This window comes from Trachypithecus francoisi, unplaced genomic scaffold, assembly GCF_009764315.1.
Source record: "Trachypithecus francoisi isolate TF-2019V2 unplaced genomic scaffold, Tfra_2.0 Lachesis_group11, whole genome shotgun sequence".
Taxonomy (NCBI): domain Eukaryota; kingdom Metazoa; phylum Chordata; class Mammalia; order Primates; family Cercopithecidae; genus Trachypithecus; species Trachypithecus francoisi.
This window is the reverse complement of record NW_022681456.1, coordinates 115166786-115189208: the sequence shown is the minus strand read 5'-3', so window position 1 is coordinate 115189208 and position 22423 is coordinate 115166786. Positions and strand designations below refer to the sequence as shown.

The 22423-nt window shown below is 38.7% G+C and overlaps 1 protein-coding gene and 1 long non-coding RNA gene across 2 annotated transcripts in view; one reads left to right on the top strand and one right to left on the bottom strand.

Moving 5' to 3' along the window:
- The window catches only part of SLC15A5 (solute carrier family 15 member 5), an 87855-nt gene extending 66820 nt beyond the window's left edge, over positions 1 to 21035 (bottom strand). Inside the window, exons 1-3 of the mRNA XM_033222754.1 lie at positions 20675 to 21035; positions 15925 to 16147; positions 652 to 821 (exon numbers count right to left, since the gene is read on the bottom strand). Coding sequence (XP_033078645.1) covers positions 652 to 821; positions 15925 to 16147; positions 20675 to 21035 — 754 coding nt within the window. The remainder of the gene's footprint in view (positions 1 to 651; positions 822 to 15924; positions 16148 to 20674) is intronic.
- Positions 11629 to 19190, top strand: LOC117090445. The gene is made up of 5 exons (XR_004440011.1): positions 11629 to 14855; positions 15668 to 16069; positions 16698 to 16792; positions 17858 to 17924; positions 19090 to 19190. It is a non-coding gene; the product is annotated as an uncharacterized LOC117090445 (long non-coding RNA).
- Positions 21036 to 22423: the final 1388 nt, after the last annotated feature.

Here is a 22423-nt window from a genome sequence, read left to right as displayed (position 1 = left end):
AGATTTTAACAGTGAGCAGATATTCGATGGTGTTAAGAAATCTTGTTCCTCCACAAACACATATGTGGGTGTGCGTGACAGAGACAGAGATGGATAATGACATTGTGGTTATGTTTTTCAAACGGAATTTAACTTTCATGTATACACTTACATAATATATTACATATAAATAAATAAAACAAAATACACAAATAAGAATGCTATAATATTTAGTTTTTGCTTGAAAATTACCCAGGTAAGAAGAAGAAAAAATGAGTGAAGATGATAATTGATAATTGCTTCAGCAATTGATAATTGCTGAAGCTCAGAGCTACCCAAGTGAGGTTCTTTATCTACTTTTGTTTATGCTTAAGATACTCCATTATTAAAACTGCTTCAACCATGGAAAGAAAGGAAGATGGGGAGAAGAGGAATCTCTACCTCTCAACTTTTCATTGGATCTAAATCTTGCCATTAGAATCCCATTGCAAAGAAGCAGTCTTAACATTTACTTAAAAATATTTTTGGAGACCATTGCTTTATCAAGGGTAATGACAGACACAATTTTCAAATTCTGAGTTGAAAGAGATGTTATAAAGAATCAAAGAGAAAGAAGATCTTTCAAGAAAACAATATAAACCCAGAAATTAATGTAAAGTATAATTTACTTACGTTTTTCTGACTGATAAATGAGGTTGTAGTATATCATATGAAGAGTTATCAGAGCCATAAGTGTAGACATAAAAGGAATAAGTAAAGCAAGGGCCCAGGCCTGTGAGTGCTGGATGTAAGATATTCCCAGAAACACAATGGTTGCATTTAGGTTCATGAGCCAGTAAAACCTGGGGTATACAGACAGACAAAAATAAAAATACCATTGAATCGCTTTAGACAACTATTGCTAATTTTAATGCTTCTATTCAAATGTAAACTACGAAACAATGACATGTTAACTGAACCCAATTTTGCAAATATTGTTTATCAGATTTCTTAACAAGTGTGTAAACATCAGCCCTGACTTAACCAGTTTCATTATCTTTGTTTTATCCTTGTTTAGAATCGGCATAGAAAGAAGGTGCTCTCTTTCGTCTAAATCAGAGGTTGGCAAAGTTTTTCTATAAAGGGCTGGATAGACAGTAAATATTTTAGGCTTTGCAGGCCATACAGTCTCTGTAGCATTGTGGTACTAAAGAAGCTATAGGCAACACTTAATCATTCAAATACCCCTAATGAAACTGGAAAGATTCAAAAGTTAATTCTTCCTGTATATTCCAGTTTTCAAAGTATAGGAAAACAGAATACTCAGGAATATCTGGGTTATACTTAGAATAGGCATGTAACTGAAGAAATGAGTGACATTTGAATAAAACTTTCCATTTTTCTTCCCAATGATTAGTATCACAGAGAGGTACCTACCCTAGTAGTCCGGTTTGCAAGTTTTGGGAAAATCATCTCTACCTCTCAACCTTTCACTGGGTCTAAATCTTGCCATTAGAATCCCATTGCAAAGAAGGGGTCTTAACTTTTACTTTAAAGATTGAGGTAAAATTAAATACAATAAAATTTACTCATTTACATATATAACTTATATACATATTAGTTTTTTTAAGTGTTTCAGTTGTGCAAGCACCATCAGATAAATCTTAGTACACTTACACTATCATTAAAATTTAAAGGGTTTATGTGATTAGATGAGACCCACCCAGTATAATCTGGGTTCTGATCAACTGAAATCAGCTGATGAGAAACCTCAATTATCTCTGCAAAATCCTTTCACCTTTGCCACATAACATAATTAGGGGAGTGATATTCCAAAATCTTTCCGATATTCTACTGTTTAGAATCAGGTTACACGTTCTGCCCACACTCAGGGGGATGGGTCCAAACAAGAGTGTGGTCCACTGGGGGGTCATCCTGGGGCATGTCCACCACATCTTCTTTGTGTTTTCCCTTCCCACGATATCTCTTTCTCTTTCTCTCTCTCTCTCTCTCTCCCTCCCCTCGTCCCCCCATCTCTCTCCACCCCTCTCCCCCCTCCCCCCTCCCCCCTATCCCCCCTCCCCCCTCCCCCCTCCCCCCTTCCTCCCTCTCTCTCTGTCTCCCCGCCCTCTCTCTCTCTCCCCCTCTCTTCTTTTTTTTCCCACAGGGTCTTACTCTGTCACCCAGGCTGGAATGCAGTGATGCAATCATGGCTCACTGCAGCTTTGACCTCCCAGGCTAAAGCAATCCTACTGCCTCAACTTCTGTCTAGTACCTGGGACCACAAGCACGCACTACCATACCTGCTAATTTATTTTTAGTAGAGATGAGGTCTCACCGTGTTGCCCAGGCTGCACATCTTCTAACTGATTCCTCGCCCCGCCCCGGCCCGCCCCGCCCCGCCCCGCCCCGCCCCACCCCGCCTCGCCCCGCCCCGCCCCACCTCGCCCCGCCCCGCCCCACCTCGCCTGGCCTCCGCTCCCCTCTCATTTCCTTTTTCGTTTCCTTCATTCTTTCCCTCCCTCCTTCCCTCCCTCCCTTCCTTCCTTTCCTTCCTTCCTTTCTTCCTTCCTCCTTCTTTCTTTCCTCCCTCCGTCCCTCCCTGCCTTCCTCCCTCCCTCCCTTCCCGCCTTCCTCCGTCCTTCCTTCCCTTATTTCCCTCTATTTCTTCTACGTAAAAGAAGTAAAGACAACAGGTAAAACTGGCTATGGAAAGGGAATATTGAAGGTTTGAGAAGAAAGAAAATGTTTAGAAATAGTACTTTAAAGGAGAAGGAGAGAAATTGACTGGACATCATATACTTGCTAGGCAGTGATAAGGAACCAGTTTGGTGGTCATGAACTTAATGTGGACATAGTATAATTTTGCATTTTTCTCCAGGCTTGTTGCTGTGTGAGTACAATAATGGAATATGTGGAGAGTTGAATTTTAACTAAGATTATTTCCTCCATCACACAGGAGACTATGACAAAGTAAGCTGGGGGGAGGGGGAGGAAAGAATAATTGAAGACATGGAATATTACTGCCAATTAATTGGAGACTAGCCTTGCTGCATACTTTCTGGTTGGGAGTGGAGGCTCAGCTCTCTGCTGTACCCAGCTGACACTGCCCAGGAGGGTAAATTAGAGCACTTCCAGTTTCTGCTGGGCAGGAGATGAAAGACAAGCTCCTCACTTGGCCTCAGCAACACCACCCATCTTGGGAATCAGAGTGTTCCTGTCTGAATCTCCGAGTGTTTATGTAAAATATTAGATTCTTGCTCATGTCTGCTGAAACTATTGGACCAGCAGTATGCAGAGGAGGCAGTGTTTTTAATAGTGTTTGGCTAGAGAAGGACAGATGTTGTCATTTGGAGCTCCCCATTCCTTGCCACACCTTGGCTCTCACCCATCTGTACCTGGTTCCAGGTTCTAGGTTTCTCTATAGCCCCACCGATAACAAAAAGAAAACCCAGGAATCTCATTGTAGTCTTTCCTCAAGTTCCAAGGCCCCTAGGAAGAGACTGTCTTCTTTCTACCTTTTGGAATCTCCCTATGTCCATTTGTTGTGTTAGGTTTGGGTTTTTTTGATGTAAGAGGAAGTACCTGGGAGAAATAGGGCTCTTCTCATATTGGCTAATATTGGAGATCCTCTATTTTTTTTAATTGGATAGTTTCTCTTCCTATCATTGATTTGTCAAAGATCTTCATATATTTTGGATGCAGGTCATCTGTCAGATACATGTTCTACAAATGTTTTCTTATAATATGGGGTTTTCCTTTTCCTTTTCTCAATGATGTCTTTTGATAAGCAAAAGTTTAAAAGTTTAGTAAATTTCATTCTATCATTTTTTATCTTTATTGGTTCATACTTTTTGTATCCTATGTAAAGAATACTTTCTAAGCCTTAGTCACAAGTATTTTCCCCTGTGTTTTTTCAAAAAAATCACTCTTATGGGTTTTGATCTCATATAAAGTTAATCTAATTTGAATTAATTTTTCAGTAGGGTGTCATGGGGTAATTATTTCATATATGGATATTCAGTTATTACAGTATAATTTATTGAGAACATGATCTTTCCTCAATGATTTTTTGACACTTTTGTTGAAAATCAATTGACCGTACAAATGTAGGTGTATTTTCTGACTCTCAGTTCTGTTCCACTAATCTATCCTTATGCCAATACCATAGTGTCTTGGTTACTGTTGGCTTCTTTTCTCCTGCTTTTTTTTAAAAGAGCTTTATTGAGATATAATTGAGATGCAATAAACTGCATATATTTGAAGTGTGTAATTTTATAAGGTTTGAATATATATGCACACGCAAAATAATTATCACATTCAAGATAACAAACATATCCATTGCCTCTAAAGCTCCGTCATGTCCCCTTGTCATCCTTCCGAACCCTGCCCCTTCTCATTTCCCCTTCCTCGTCTCTAGGCAACCACCGATCTTTTTTCTGCCACTATAAATTAGTTTGCAATTCATAGATTTTTTTAAAATATTAAATTATCTGTATTTTCAAATCTGGCTTCTTTCACTTAGCATAATTATTTTGAGATTCATCCATGTTAGTGTATTTATCTGTATCCATTCCTCTTTATTGCCAAGTACAATTCCATTATGTAAATGTACCAGTGTTTGTTTATGCATTTATCTGTTAATAGACATTTTTCAGCTTATTGCTATTGCAAATAATGCTGTTAAGAACATTCATGTACAAGCCTTTGAACAGACATAGACATTAATTTCTCTTGGGTAAAACCTAGGAGTGTAATGGCTGGGTGATATATGATAGATGTATATTTAATATTTTAAGAAAATTTCAAATATTTTTTAAGTAGTTGTAACATTTTACATTATCACCACATGTGTATGAGAGTTCTCATCTCTTCATATCCCTGCCAAAACTTGGTATAGTACATGTGTACTGATATATGATGGTGGTTTTATTTTGCATTTCCCTAATGACTAATGATATTGAGCATCTTTTCATGAGCTTATTGATCATCTGCACATCTTCTTTGGTGAAGTTTCTGTCCTTATGTATTCTGGCTGTAAGTCCTTTCTCAATTATGTGATTTGTAAGTATTTTTCCCAGTCTGTGGCTTGTCTTTTCATTCTATAAAAAGTGTCTTTTGAAAAGCAGAAATTCTTAATTGTGATGAAGTCCTATTCTAATTTTTTTCCATGGATCGTCCTTTTAGAATTGTTTCTAAGAAACCATTGCCTAACTGAGGTCAGAAACTTGTCTCCCGCTCTTTCAGAGAAGAAATCTGAACTTGGAAAACTGAAATGACTCATCACATTCACACAGCTGTGTTGCTTGTAGAGCCATGAGCAGAAGTCATCATCCTGGTATAGGGCTAATCGGGCTAAATATCCTGTTAATACTTCTTTCTGCATCTTTGCAGTTATCAATCTCATGACACTTTAATTTTCTTGTTAATCTAGCCTTTAACAATTGAAATTACCTTTCATTCCTCTCATTCCTCTCATCACATTTTATATATCAATCATTAACTATAAATGTTGTCCTTCCTCTTCAGAATGGTAGTCCAAAGACATGAGTTAGCGTCACAAAATCTGAAAATCACATGGTCTGTGATCTTCTACTTTCTGGAATTTAAAAAATTGGAATCACACCCTCTAAACAAGGTTTTTTGGTAAGAATTTTAATGAAGAACATTAAATGAAGAACATGGATTATAACTACATGGTGCTAAGCAAATGTCGTCATATCAAATGTTCGTTTTTCTCCAATCCTGATTTCAGGAACAAAAAAAGCAGTGAAGTTGGAGCATAGTGAATGGTATGGTTTGGCTCTGTGTCCCCATCCAAATCTCAGCTTGTAGCTCCCATAATTCCCACATGTTGTGGGAGGGACCCAACTGGAGATGATTGAATCATGGGGGCGGGTCTTTCCTGTGATGCTCTCATGATAGCAAATTGGCCTAACAAGATATGATGGTTTTAAAAAATGGGAATTTCTCTGCACAGCTCCCTCTTTGCCTGCTGTCATCTATGTAAGATGTGATTTGCTCCTCCTTGCCTTCCCCCATGATTGTGAGGCCTCTCCAGCCATGTGTAACTGTAAGTCCAGTTAAACCTCTTTCTTTTGTAAGTTGCTCAGTCTCAGGTATGTCTTCTTTATCAGTAGTGTGAAAGCAGACTAATACAGTAAATCGGTACCAGTAGAGTAGGGCACTGCTGAAAAGATACCTGCAAATGTGGAAGTGACTTTGGAACTGGGTAACAGGCAGAGGTTGGAACAGTTTGGAGGGCTCAGAAGACAGGAAAATGTGGGAAAGTCTGGAATGCCCTGGAGACTTGTTGAATGGCTTTGACCAAAATGCTGACAATGACATGGACACTGAAATCCAGGTTGAGGTGGTCTCAGATGGAGATGAGAAACTTTGGAACTGGAGCAAAGGTGACTCTTGTTATGTTTTAACAGGGACTGGCAGCATTTTGCCCCTGCCCTAGAGATTTGTGGAACTTTGAACCTGAGAGAGAAGATTTAGGGCATCTGGCAGAAAAAACTTGTAAGCAGCAAAGCTTTCAAGCGGTGACTTGGGTGCTGTTAAAGGCATTCAGTTTTATAAGGGAAGCAGAGCATAAAAGTTTGGAAAATTTGCAGCTTGACAATGCAATAGAAAAGAAAATCCCATTTTCCAAGGAGAAATTCAAGCCTGCTGCAGAAATTTGCATAAGTAACAAGAAACCAAATGTTAATCCCCAAGACAATGGGGAAAATGTCTCCAGGGCATGTCGGAAGTCTTCCTGGCAGCCTCTCCCATCACAGGCCCAGAGTCCTAAGAGGCAAAAATGGTTTTGTGGGCCAGGTCCAGGGTCCCTGTGCTGTGTGTAGTTTAGGGACTTGGTGCCCTGTGTCCCAGCTGCTCCAGCCATAACTAAAAGGGGCCAAGATGCAGCTTGGACTGCTGTTTCAGAGGGTGGAAACCCCAAGTCTTGGCAGCTTCCACGTGGTGTTGAGCATGTGGAAGCACAGAGGTCAAGAACTGGGGTTGGGGAACCTCCACCTAGATTTCAGAAGATATATGGAAACACTTGGATGCAGAATTTTGCTGCAGGGGCAGGGCCCTTGTGGACAACCTCTGCTGGGGCAGTGTGGAACAGAAATGTGGGGTCAGAGCCCCCACACAGAGTTCCTACTGGGGCAATGCCTAGTGGAGCTGTGAGAAGAGAACCACTGTCCTCCAGATCCCAGAATGATAGATCCACTGACAGCTTGCACCGTGTGCCTGGAAAAGTCACAGACACTCAATGCCAGCCCATGAAGGCAGCTAGGAGGGGAGCTGCACCCTGCAAAGCCACAGGGGCAGAGCTGCTGAAGACCATGGGAACCCACCTCTTGCATTAGCATGACCTAAATATGAGACATGGAGTCAAAGGAGATCATTTTGGAGGTTTGAGATTTGACTGCCTTGCTGGATTTTGGACTTCCATTGGGCCTGTAGCCCCTTTGTTTTGGCTAATTTCTCCCATTTGGAATGGCTGTATCTACCCAATACCTGTACCCCCATTGTATCTAGGAAGTAACTAACTTACTTTTGATTTTACAGGCTCATAGGTGGAAGAGACTTGCTTTGTCTTAGATGAGACTTTGGACTGTGGACCTTTGAGTTAATGCTGAAATGAGTTGATACTTTGGGGGACTGTTGGAAAGGCATGATTGGTTTTGAAATATGAAGATATGAGATTTGTGAGGGGCCAGGGGCAGAATGGTATGGTTTGGCTTTGTGTCCCCACCCAAATTTCATCTTGTAGCTCCCATATTTGCCACATGTTGTGGGAGGGACCAGGTGGGAGATGATAGAATCATGGGGGCAGGTCTTTCTCACGCCATTCTCATGATAGTGAATAGGTCTTACAAGATCTGATGGCTTTTTTTTTTTTTTTTTTTTTTGAGGCGGTGTCTCGCTCTGTCGCCCGGACTGGAGTGCAGTGGCCGGATCTCAGCTCACTGCAAGCTCCGCCTCCTGGGTTCACGCCATTCTCCTGCCTCAGCCTCCCGAGCAGCTGGGACTACAGGCGCCCGCCACCTCGCCCAGCTAGTTTTTTGTATTTTTAGTAGAGACGGGGTTTCACCGTGTTAGCCAGGATGGTCTCGATCTCCTGACCTCGTGATCCACCCGTCTCGGCCTCCCAAAGTGCTGGGATTACAGGCTTGAGCCACCGCGCCCGGCCAAGATCTGATGGTTTTAAAAATGGTTGTTTCTCTGCACAAGCTCTCTCTTTGCTTGCTGCCATCTATGTAAGACATGACTTGCTCCTCCTTGCCTTCCACCATTATTATGAGGCTTCTCCAGCCACATGGAACTGCAAGTCAAATTAAACCTCTTTCTTTTGTAAATTTCCCAGTGTTGGGTATGTCTTTATCAGCAGCATGAAAATGGACTAATACAGTGATTAAGGAATAAAATATTAGAAGAAAAGATAAAGCAGGAAGTGTGGTCCAGGTCATTTAGGGCCTTGAAGTTCATGGCAAGAAGTTTGGATTTTATTTTCAGTGCATTGGGAAGCCATCTGAAGGGAATTGAGCAGGGGGCTCATATGATCTTGTTTTCAGTGGAAAGATTATTGTGTCAGTTCCATGAATTGCAGATGGCGCAAGGTAGGGAGAAAATCACAGCTATTATAAGTCTGGATGAGAGCTAAGAGCAAACTGGGCCATGGTGGTAGCAAAGGAAAGAGATAGAAGTGGATAGATATGTGATATGTGTTTGGAAAGATGTGTCAAGTTGAGCTAGTCTCCTCACTGTCTGAGAAACAGACCTACTCATGTTTGTCTCCTTAACTTGTCCTATTTCTGGGCTTGCCCTGTCTCACTTTCAAAGTCCTATATTCAGTCTCTTTTCTTTCATTAAATACTTTCTTGAATATTCTGCTTCTTCTCTTCTGTAAAATTTTTTTGAGACATTATCTCATTCTGTTGACCAAGATGGAGTGCAGTAGCATGACCTTGACTCACTGCAGCCTTGATCTCTTGGGCTCAAGTCATCCTGTTGCGTCAGCCTGCCAAGTATCTGGGACCACAGGTGCACACCACCATGCCTAGCTAATGTTTTTGTATTTTTTGTAGAGATGGGGTTTTGCCATTTTGCCCAGGCTGGTCTTGAACTCCTGAGCTCAAGCAGTCCACTTGCCTTGGCCTCCCAAAGTGCTGGGACTAGAAACATGAGCCACTACACCCAGCTTCTTTTCTGAACTTCTAAAGCAAATACTCATTATTCAATTATTTCATTTTTGTCAGTTTTGCTTTTCATGTATAGATTGTGAAGCTCCCTGATGGTAAGATTTTATTCTTCATTTCTTTATCTCCATGAGACCTAGCACAGTACTAGATTGAAAATAAATGGAGATTAAATAACAGATTAATAATACAGCATCTCATAAAAATCAATTAATCAAGCAAACACAATATATACAAAAAAAACTAAAACCTCTCAATAATTGGCCTAGAAAAGTAATAGAACATCAAACATGACCACATTGAGCAAACTGATTTACTGTGATCCACTAACGGAAATGTATTTATCACAAGATAGGTGAGGTACAAAAAGTTATAATTTTCTAGGAGAACTGAATGGAGTCCCTAGGCTCAGCCACAGGTTATCCTTTCATGCTGCTGCAAGCCGTACACTTGACTTGTGGCTGTAGCAACACAGAGAATCTGGAGCCAAAAGCACTGTTACAATGCTTTCAGTCTTTAGGAAACTCTTTTTAAAATGTTAAGCATTGTTGAGAAAATCTAAGAGAACACTGTGTGACTCTTCAGTGTACCACATGGTGATGTAAACTGCATTGCTCTAAAGAGGGTCAAGGAAAATTACAATTATTCCAAGACTTAAATCTTGTGAAAAGTAGTTAGAAACCAAAAAATTATAGTGCTGAATATCTATGTCTAGGAAGAGATTTTACGTGAAGTACTAAATGTATTTTAACAGATGTCACCCAACATATTTGATTGTGTAATTTTCTGAAAGAATTACCTAGTCCAGGCATGTTTTGTATATATCTTTGTTGATCCATGGACAGGACAAGCTACAGATAATTAAGGGTGAAATTGTATATGTATCATCTACAAAAAAAAAAAAGAAATAAAAACCCACAGTCTTCAAACTTACCATTAAGACTCCTTTCATCTCATAGCTCACTAGCAAATTGAATTTATAAAGCACCTCTCACACAAAAAGTCAGAGAGCAAAGCACTAAAGCAAAACAAATACCAGTGATTAAGGAAAATTGAAAGCAGCAGTAAAAATATGTTTCTTTAGTCTGCTTTTAAATACAGACTGGGAACTGCAAATAATTGAGAGTATATATAAGTGGTAATCTTTTTGTCTTCATGATTGTATGGTATTGAATACAAATGAGAAAAATTGTTGCTGCAAAACTCAGCAATCCTTATGAGATTATTTTAAACATTCACTTAATTAATTTAGTAATAAATTTAAATTACTCAAATATTGTGTCATTTCTTAGACTGGCCAGTTCTGATGTGCTTCGTGTTTACTTTTGGTGATTTGAAGAGAAATTATTCAAAATGGTCTTTCCTAACCTGAGGCAGTATCAAAGAAGGGAGGCAAATTTTCTGTAATTTTCAGGTCTTCATAGCATTAGTGGACCATTTAAATATTCCAGAGAAAGTATTTTATTCTACATTGATCAATATTCAGATAATTTTCCAGGGGATTTGTGACTCTTCAATGGGATAAAACTGAACAGTTTAGAGGAGTCAGTGAAATAAAATACTTGGGCACCGATTTCATGGTGGATGGCTGTTGTCAATCATTGCTTCTTTTAGCATAACCATTGGCCACTGAGGTACTTCACAGAATATTTTGGTAGTCAAATATTTGGAGAAAGAAGAGGAAAACAGAAACTTTAGAGTTCCTTTTTATCTGTGAATACATATTTTTTTTCCAGCAGAGCTATTAAAGACAATAAAATATTGATTTTGGTAACTAGACATTAGGATTGAAGAAGTTGAGTTTTTAATTTAAAAATTTGGGGGACTGCTTTACTCTCTCTCCCAAGCTCTCCCTACCTCTCTTACTCTTTAACCTGTTTCATTCCCTTTCCCTCCTTTCCCATTCCCTCATTCTTTTGCCAACAACTCCTACCCACCCCCTATCTTTTTATTTTTATTTTTTTGAGATAGGGTCTCACTCTGTCACCCAGGCTGGACTGGTGCAGGGTGTTCATAGCTCATGTGATCTCAGCCTCCTGAGCTCAAGCTCCTCACTGTCTGAGTCTCAGTCTCTCAAGCACATGCAACTACAGGCTCACCCCACCATGCCTGGCTAATTAAAAAAAAATTTTTTTTGGTAGAGATGGGGTTACTCAGGCTTGTCTCGAACCCCTGGCCTTGAGTGATCCTCCTTCCTAGGCCTCGGGATTCAGGTGTGTGCCTGGCCAACACCCTAATTTTAACAGTTGTCCTGACTCATGTATATTTCAAGCTTAAAAGAGAACATGCGCCGGGCACAATGGCTCACGCCTGTAATCCCGGCACTTTGGAGGCCAAGGCAGGCAGATTGCCTGAGCTCAGGGATTCGAGAACAGCCTGGGCAACATGGTGAAACCCCATCTCTACTAAAATACAAAAAACTAGCCGGGCGTGGTGGTATGCGCCTGTAGTCCCAGCTACTTGGAAAGCTGAGGCAGGAGAATTGCTTGAACCCGGGAGATGGAGGTTGCAGTGAGCTCAGATCACAAAGGAAAAGAAGGAAGTGCTTGTTGTTATTAGGGTGAGAGGGTAGCATTTGTTAAACTTGGCTAGAGCCAGTGCAAATAGAATTTGGGAAAGTCTGGTGATTTTTTTCAAAGCTATTTACAAGCTACTACTCCTCAGCATGCAACTCAAAGGACATTTGGAGTATTAATAAGATTATTTCATGAACTGCTTTGAGTTTGTTCGCTGAATGTACCTTATAAATTATGATTTTACGATTGAAGAATATATGTAAATTTATATTTTTTCCTCTCTTCAGAATTATGTTGAATTTCTCAATCAGGTAGATTTCTAAATGTGATGTTAATTGCTATAAAATTGTCAAAAAGTTCCAACGCAGTCTGAAACACAGTAGTGGCTTCAATCAATGGTTAGTTTCATTTCTTTTCAAAGGCATCACTAGACTTTCCTTATGGCTCTGGAATTGTTTTCAAACTTTGATTGATCTTCTGAATCACCTGAAGTACTTGATATGGTAGGAATATTTGTGTCCCCTCAAATTTCATATGTTGAAATCTTAACTTGGTATTAGGTGTTATATACCTCCTGTAACAGTGGTATTAGGGAGCGGTGTATTTGGGAGGTGGGGCTTTTGATCATAGAGGCGGAGCCCTTCTGAATGGGATTAGTTCCCTTGTAAAGGAGACCTGCTAGAGCTCCTTTGCCGCTTCCACTATGTGAAGACACAGTAAGAAGCCAGCAGTCTTCCAGCCAGGAAGAGAACACCCACCAGAACCCTGATCTCAGAGTTCTGGCCTCCAGAGCTGTGAAAAATAAATTTCTATTGTTTATGAGCCAGCCAATCTATGCTGATTTGTTATTGCAGCCTGAATAGACTAAGACAGTACTTGTTTAAAATACGCATTTCCCGCCTGTCCTCCCAGGAAATTCTGATCCAGGAGGTTCGAGGTGGGACCTGGGAAACATTTTCAACAAGGCTCTCAAGTGATAATTAAAATCAGCAACATTGCGTTAGAACAGTGGTTCTCAACTCTACTTGGGCAGCTTAAAAAAAAAATCCTGGTCCCTTAAAAAAAATCCTACCTCTAACCAATGTAGTCAGAATATTCGGTGGCAGGACCCAGGCATTTGTACTTTTTAAAAAAGAATCCTCAGGTGGCTTTAATGTGCACCTAGGATTAACAATCATTGTTCTCAGTGTTCTTGTGAATATTAAAATAGATTCTGGAAAAATGCTGTGGGATAATATATTTTTACCTCTAGTGCTTCTCTAAGATAAAATAGATTTAATTTGAGGAAGTGTTAAAATCAGAATATTTCAGTTTGAGACAGATACCACGTAGAGTCAATTTGAGTACCAGATAGTCAACATTTCTGGGGTGAAATAAGTCAGTCTCTAGACTTTTTTCAAGAACTTTACCAATATTCTACTTGGGCTTTTAATCATGTATATAATTCACCCTAGTAACCCCTTAGCAACAGACTGTGATATGCAGATAGGATGCAAATTATTAGGTGAAGAAAGTAGAGAAATGCAGAAGCAAGATTTGAGGTTAATTGTGGTAGAATTTAAAATTGTGGCCAGGAACAGACTTCATTATTCTCCTTCTTTTTGCTTCCAGAAAAGAATCTGCACAGGTGTATTTACCTAGGTGATCTCCAGTATGGAGATTCTTAATTGGCCATCTCAGCTTTTGGAATATGTAGAAAGCCAGGTTCTGATCTGGATAATGGCACAAGGATGTTGGCAGGTTATTATGTCTCTTGATTTCAGGGAGTTTAGCTTTATTTTTGTAGTGAGGTGCATTAGTTGAGGAAGATCCAGTACCAGATGGTAATGTTGGCTAGGAGTGGTTTTCTCACCTACATTTGGCAGCTTTACTCGGAAGTGGTGTTTTCAGTGCTTGAGACTTCCAGTCTATGCTACTTAACATGCTCACTGGGAAGCTTTAGGTGGTACAGAAGCAATGACACATCTCATTAAAGGTCCTGTAACTATGAACATCTGACATCTGTGCTGCAAATAGAACTGAATGCAGCCTTCAAGTGTTTACAGATTCAAGGGGTATGTTGTTTTCTAAAGGCACGGCTGAAATTCATTATATTTACCAGGCTTGTAATTTCTAGAGGCATTGACTGGAAGACTTAGATTATGCATTAATAAACTGCTCCTTTCCAAGATGACCTCCTCCTAAATGGGTCCCCTCTTTCCCAGCATTTAGACAATGGTTTCAGCTGATGGCTTATCCATGATTTAGCAATAATCATAACAATAGCTATCATAATTTGAATACCTATAATATGCTAGGATACTTTATGTATAAGTGATACAATAGCTCTCCACGATATTCCCACTTGGTGGATGAGGAACCTGGGGCTCTGAGGAATTAAGGACCTTGCCAGAGACCACAAAACTCCTAAGTGATAAAGCCAGGATTCTGCCAGCTGTCTGGTTGCCCAGTGGAGTCTCTGTATATCTTGTCACGAACCCCTGCACTGTGTACAGGAATGTAATCAGCATTCGTTGCTATAAACTACAGTAAGGTAAGTGAACATTCATAAAAGTTGGCCTGTAGTTTAGTAGTTAAACTGGAAAAATAAAAAAGGTAAAACAACCAGATTCAGGCTTCAAGGAGCTTATCATCCAGTTCTTGTATCACATTAAAGAATAACACCCCGATTCTTTATACACATTTCTAGATGCTTTAACTTTACATTTTTAAAATACTGAGCTATTTAGTGAAATCAGAAAATAATTTTTAAAAATCTAAATGTGCTCATCCTAAATTTGGCCTGGTTCCTTACAGCTGCAGAAATTCATTTTCTCCCCATTCCCCATCCCCCTTCCTGAAGCCCTAAAGCACAGACCCAGTGGGAGTCCCCTCTGTTTCCCAAAGGAAATATTTCATTCATATAATGTCTCCTTTGTAATCAACACTGAGAAATGTCACTTTGATTAAACACAACTCTGAATGACTAAGACCACAGTACAATAAATTCTCCAGAGCTATCTTTCAGAACAACTGATTGCTCTCCAGTCTTAATCCTCCAGAGTCTTATTTAATCAAAATGATGTTGCTAATTAAGGATTAAAACCTCCGAATAGAATAAAAAAGAAGGATTTTTTTTTCTCCTTTGGGCAGGTCAAGGAGGCAGAATTTGCTGCAAGGAAGTAAAGAGTCCCTTCTACCTTTGGTAAGACTGCATTGTTCTCTGACATTAGGACTTAATCCAAAATAGGGCTGAGTGCTTTGTAATATTAATATAATTGGAGAAAGAAAAAAGGGGAGCAAGAGAAAGAAAAAGAAAGAGAAAAGAGGAACTGCCTCGGAGAGCTACATATACCTATACATATACATATAGACACTATTTACTCTAAAAATGGACAATGTAGCTCACATCTGTTTGACATCCACTGATAGATAACAACAATAACAAAGAAGTTTTTTACTAAATGCTTAACTACCCTCCCTTAAGATCCACATATTATTTTTTTTCTTGAATTTGTATCTGGTAATATAAATTGTTTCCTTAAAAAACACAAAAACAGACGAACTCCATAGGAACTCATTGGGAGAGGCAAAGATTCACAGGAAGGCTGTTTGATTTTCATGGAATATAAACTCTTTTAGGTGTTGGGAGCAAACTGGGTGAGAAAGAGAGATGCTGGGTGGTGTTTTAACAAATTGTTAAATACTTCTTTCATCTTTGCATCTTCTCTCTGCATTGGCCTAGAAATTTATAATTTCTCCCAAATTAGTCTACTACAATACAGACATACTAACAGCTACCTTTTTTTGATCACTTACTGTGTGCCAAGTTCTTTGCCAGCAATGCACATGGCGTTACCTCTAATAAAACTGGAGAAGAGGTATTATCCCCCTTCAGAAATGAATAAACTGAAGTAGAGAATACATGACTAGGTCAAGGTCAGTCAGCTTGTGTTAAGCAGAGTCCAGACTTCCACCCAGTTCTCTTTGGTTCCAAAGCCACCTTCTATTCTGCAGGACAAGGCACTTCAAATCTTTTTACCTGGAGGATGAATGTATCCGCGTGTGTTGGGAAGGTGCTGATAAGCTGTACTGGTCTGCATGAGACTTAGAAGCTCCTGTGATTACTGACTGAATTATCATCACAGATTCATTCCATCGTCACTTAGCCCAATTCATCACAAAGACTGAACAACTACTACCCAAATGGAATCAGAAAGTAAACAGCGAGGACGGCCATAAGCCTCTTTTCTCTCCTAGCCAGTGCTACTTACCAGTTAAAAAAAGACATTGTTTTTTGTGATCCATACTCCTGAAGGCCAAAAGCACCCAGTGGACAGACGATGGCTCTTACGCCTCCAATGCCAAGGCAAATGGCCAACAGTGCTACGTAAAACAGCCTGTGCTGCTCTGGTTTTGGTATGTTGTTAACTGCATGGTAAGTGCCCAGATAGAAATCTTCCAAGGGAAAAGCCACCACAGATAACAAAGCAGTGCCTGTAAGTGGAGGAAAAAAAGAATAAATGTAACATGGAACAATTGGATCACCAAATCACATAATAAACAGGGTTTTTCCTCTGACAGTGGCATCATTTTGTGATTGTCTTATCCAAACATTTATGGTAGTCATTGCAGTTTCAGGGATAGCCTGATGTTTTCTAATTGTAAAAATTCCTTCAATATGTGTCTTAACTAATCCAGAGTTTTAGGTTTTTTTCTTCCTCAAGCTTGAACTGTGTTTTCTCCCAGAATGTATAAGCAAATCATATTTATTTTGCCAAAATTAAGATAACTCAGAAAAGCATTGGATACCAAATGAAGCTGTTAGTATTCCCATCCCCAGAGAAAACCACTGTTAATAAAGGTTATTTGTTCTTAATCAATCGAGTGACAGAAACACCATGATCTCAGACATCTCGGAAGCCTATTACATAAAAGCTTTTAAGAAGAACATTATGATCGTTAGAGAATACAGTCTTTTTTTTTTTCTTTCCTACTTCTCTTTCTCCGTGTAATGTCTTTCTTATTTATCTTATTTCTCACACAGCTGGATGGAGCCTTCTTTGCCACACACGGGGTGAGAAGGCTGGGGACAGAGGAGTGTGAGCTGGAAGAAGAGGGGACATAAAGTGACAAAAGAAGGTTGAGTATCCTTCTCTCTTCCACCTTGTGGGGACCACATTTGGTGTCTTTCCTTGTCTAATAAAAATTACAATACAATTCCATGCTTTTGCTAAGCTCTTTATATTTTGCAAAGCATGCTCATGAACTATATGTTTCATCTTGGAAAAACTTTGTGATGTGAGTGGATAGATTTTGTTATTTATTTATTTTTTTAAAGAAACAGGTTCAGTGAGGTTAAGTGACTTGCCCAATGTTATAAAGTAACCCAGTTGTAATCTCCCTCTTCTTGGACCTCCTACCATCAAGTAGAGGTCCTACCATCAAGTAGTCAAATACTTTTTTTTTTTGGAAATAGCATTTCCCCCTCATCAGATTACAAAAGTAATACGTTCTTATTTCAGAAAACTTGAAAAATAGAGGAAAGCACTCAGAATAATACGAAAGGCACATAATCTCATGATTTCATTATAAATATTTTATAAATATTTATATTTTACTTAAAAATATTTTACTTAAATATATATAAATATATTTTATAAATATATTTTACTTAAACAAATTGAGGTTACACTGTTGATTTTTTAATGTAACCAAATAATATGAACAATTTTTAAATACCTTTATACTTTTCCAACATGATTTCTAGTAATGATGTGATATTCTAATCATAATGTATTTTAAAAGACCTTTTCAGTTATTTTAAATGAATACCATAAAATACCCTGACATATAAATTTTGTGCACATCTTTATTAGCCTAAGTTCTCAGTCAAAGGCATTCCTGTTTTTATTGCTTCTTAATACCACTGGCAAATGTTCTTTAACAATGCAACAAGTTAGTCTCCTACCATCATTGTATGCGAAGACCTTCATTCATGGTAGTTAGCATCGTTAATTTTTTTGATGATTCGATTAGTGAAAAATGACTCCTCCGTGTTCGTTTTGCTCTTCATTTTATCAATTTGGCATTAACGTTATTTGGTATAAATTTTTATAGAGTTATTTCGTGTGGTTAGTTTTCTCAATTAGATTATAAATTCCTTATAGATAAAAATTTGGTCTAATGCTTCCATCTCCCCTACAGAGGCTTTCACAATGTAAAGAATATATGCACTGAAGAGCTATTTGGCAACAGATTCATTTACCATGAGGTGAGCCCTTTAAATTACTGAGTTTGAAATGTTCCCTTTTAAGGTTAGCCAGATATGAAGCTAACTTCTCGCTTTCTACCCCTCAGTCTTCTCTTCTGTAGGTGTGACGAGAGGCCTGGCTAGACAAAGGGATGTCCAAAGAGGACGGACAGGGCAACTATTTCATGCAGCAACTATTTACTTAGGAACAAGGCCCTTTTAGTTTGAATGGTATATTTGTGTAATTTAGAAAGGCACTTTCCTTCCGTCTTTTGAGAAAATGTCATAATAGGCTGATTGTATTAAATCAAAACTTTATCTCTATCTGTTGTACAATGATGCAACTAAAAGAAAAATCTATGACATATATGAAGAAAAGTCTCCTCTGTGATGTGTGCAATTGTGTATCTCATCATCAGTATGCCCACATTTAGTAGCTCTGTGGAAGCACCATGATGTGTCATACCCCCTGCTAGGTGGTTGGGGTCCACTGGCTCTTCTCTCCAGGAACTGCTGAGTCCATCAGAGAAGTCAGCCATGCAGGTGGACTATTATGTTATAAAGTGATGGATGCAATCGTATAAGTATTATATGGGTGTGGTTGAACACAGAGAAGCTAGCAACAAACACTGTCTGATTCTTGAAACAATAGCAGGAGTTTTCCAATCATGGATAAGGGATGGAAAGATAAGGGAAGGTGACAATTTCAGGAAGAGAGAAGAGCATGTATAAGATTAGAAAACTAGGGAAGGAGGCCAGGAGAAATTAGCAAGGTTGGGGTTGCATGTTGAATGAGAAATCTAGAGAGGTGAACTTGTTAAGATTCTTGTATGCTACATTAATAAATTTGGATTTGATTTTTTAGATAATAGAGCCAATATATAGATTTATTTGTTCAGGAAGTCAGTGTTGTTGGTAGTATGGAGTATGAACTGGAGACTGATTGACAACTGGCAGCCGAGTAAGTAGGCCATTGGAATGGTCAAAAAGAAGGAAGCTGCATTTTTTTCAGCCAGGGTTGTAGCAATTCAGACAGGAGAGACTATTTTTATATAACCTCTAATATTTAGTGACTGGTTGGAATTTGATGGCGGCTGTAAGCAGAGGGCAACAAGGAAATAACTTTTAGTAAAAAAATGAATGGATGTAGAGTTGACTTAAGTCTTTTGTTTGCCAAATTCCAAAGTTGGGATTTCCATCCTGTCTGATGACTGACCTCAGAATCTAGACTGATAGAAATTACCATGTTAAACAAGAAGTCAGCAAATGCTACTGGTGTGGCCTGTTACCAAGGTAAGCAGAGTAAATTAGTCTTGGATTTGCTTAAATGTCTTCTTATCAGAAAACTTTTTCTTGGTACCAAGTAGCAGCCTCATCACTACCCATTCCATCCTGTCTCCATACCCAGCTTTATTTTTCATCCTAACTCATTGCCACATGACATCACATCTATTTCCTCATTTATTTTCTCTCTCCCTGCACCAAAAAGTCAACTTTAGCAGGAACAGATGACTTTCTTCTCTATTGCATTTCCAGACCTGCAATAATGTCTGGTACAGAGTAGTCAATAAGAAATATTTGTTGAATGTTGAGTGATTATTTGTCATGCAGTGCCTTAGTTTTTATTCCACAGAACTTCAGCTGCGGACTTTCCAGGTTTGACTTACATTCCAGTGGATTCTCTGAATGGTAATTTACCACCTGCCTGAGATTGTGTGATATGTTGAGTACCTGATATCTATCCATCTCTTTCTCATCCGTCTTCCTACCAACACTCATTTCGGCTGCACCTCTCGTTATTGGTGAACAGCATGCTATATTCCCAAGTTGCTCAGATCAGAAACTTGGAGCTAATTTTTGACCCCCAACACATTTGTACCTTTATTTAGTTGCCAAGTTTTTATAGCTTTTCACTTGTTCTCTCCTGAATTGGCACTTTATTGCTTAAACCATCATCCTGAGATTTTCTGATCTCTATCTATTTAATCTCTTACTGTGGTTGACCATCCTGTATTGCAGAATAGCATTTCTCAAATGTTGTTTTCATGATACTTTCAGAGACTTCTTGTTGTTTAAGAAGAATAACTTGAACTTTTCAGTCTAAAATTCTAGTCTGTTCTTCAAATTGCTCTCTATTCCTTATTAAACTAACTTGATATTTTCCCAGCATTTCTCGCAATCGGTCCCAAACCTTTGCAGATACATATTAATATATATGTAAAGATGCACACTATGGTGTCTAATTTACTCATTTTTAAAGCATATAATCATAATTAATAATATAGAAATCGTACCATCATATGCAATCTTAATTAGTATATGACTAATTAAAAGACCACCTTTGGATAAAAACATTTCTCAATTATTTTACATGAACTTCAAAAACCTTTTTTTAGCACATTTCATCTTGGTTGTGAAGCAAATAAATTTCATATTTCTGAGGGAATTTGTCATGAATTTGGACTTGAGGTAAAAAGGTTTTGGGAAAGGAGGGCATTCTAAGGAGTTGGATATATATGTAAAGGAGTAATTATTGTAAAATATAAGTGCAATGATATAGGCATCAAAGCATTCTCTAACACACACACACACACACAGACTTACTAGCATTCTTCAAATAGTACAGAGAATGAAATACATTGAAACTACATTCTTACTTCATTTATCACATTTTGTGCTAAGAGCAGAGTGAAAATAATATAAACTAAAAATTCTAACAAAAATCTACTCAATTAAGTCACAAAACATTCCAGTCAGCAGAGGACACTCACCTAGAAAATGTAGAAACAAGCAAATATACACCAGTTTGTTTCTTCCTAAATAGACATCAGTGAGCCATCCAACAAACACAGGGGTAAGTACTGAAGTTCCAATAAAACACAAGTTTAAGATGGCTGCCTGGCAATTGTGATAGCCAAGCTTGATAGTGCAAAAGGGGATCATGTTGCAGACGACCTCAAAGAACGTGAACCTCTCACACAGCTCCACCAGAAGCAAGCAGATTCCAACCTGAATTTTTTTCACAGAGTATGAGGAACAGAAATCGCCAATATGTCTTACAGTTTTCTCCTTCTCAATGCTGTGATGCAAGCGTACGTTCTCATCAGTTATGGTAAAGTCTGTAACAGACATGACTACGCTCCTTGAACACAACTTATGTTAGTGGTTTGAACTTCGTGATATTTTGAGCCCTATCCCTCTGATGAAAAAATAAGAAGGTTGCTTTGAATTTCACATCTCCGTGCTAGAATTTCATAGGGTTTGTTTTTTGCACATGAACGTTTTTCATTTTGATGATCCAAGAGCACAGGAGAGGAGACATGAGTATTTAAACGTTCACGGTAGCTCAGTGTAGCCAAATCTGATTTGTTTGCTTAATTACTTAGCGGCTAAATTAGGATCGTCCTCCAAAATTATATTGAATTACATGAATCCAGTTGCAAACATGTGGAAACTCATCTGCCTCATACTGATAAAGGTTTAAATATTGAGGCAGAAGAAGCAGTTTTTCAGGAGAATTTGAGCACTAGATCAAGAAATAATTTGAGTCTAATAATTTCTGATACTTTAATTAAACAAGCCAGAACAGTACCAAGAGATAAAGCACAAAAGGAAATCTGTTTTGAGGGAGCACGATATCTTATCATTATTACATTTCTTGTTATTTTTGGTTGGAATTCTGATAAGAAACTTAATTAGGTAACAAAAGTGCTAGTACATTTAGGTAACAAGCAGAGTTTACAAGAAAGTAATTTAAGTGCACTAATGAAAGGAGAAAATATTAAACAAAACCCCGCTTCCTTTAAGTTGACCCCATGCTTGTAGAACAGCCTCTCAGAGGAAATCAGAACCAAAAGGTGCTATTTGACTCCTTTATTATTAATCAGTAGTCAGGGATACAGCAACCAGCCTACGCAGACTTTGGGGAATATTGGATCTGGTATCACCCTGACCCTCCAACTGGGTGAATGGGTGTTAGCATTCTATTTTGAAAAGCAGGAGGGCCAATTAAGCTAAAAAAGCAGCAGTGAAGGAGAACACCTTAACATTTAGTGGTTTAGCTGCAAGGACATACAAAGACAAGGGACCAGAATTATTGGGTCGAAGTCGTAATAATTCAACACTTGAGTATAGGAATGTTATTTTCATGCTGGAGTCAAAACCTAAAGACCAATAGGGACTTTTGACTCTGGTTCTCATCTTTTGGTTCTGAGAGACTGGGAGCAAAATACTCTGTTTTGACCCCTCCTAATAGCCTCATTGTAATGGTAGCTATTTGTCTCTGCTCAGCATTGCTACCTTGGTAACAATGCCCCAAATTTCCTTTGTGTAAATTGATCATGCAATTTATGATCCAAACTTGGACAAAACAGTTTTGTGCAGGTGAAAAGTGATGCTATTTATAGTTACTCCTAAAACAGTTATAAACTGGAACTGTCCAGGGCAACACTCTAACATGTATTCACCTTCCTTTGGAGAATGACTCCTATCTATTGCCTGAGATCATGGTGGGACTATTG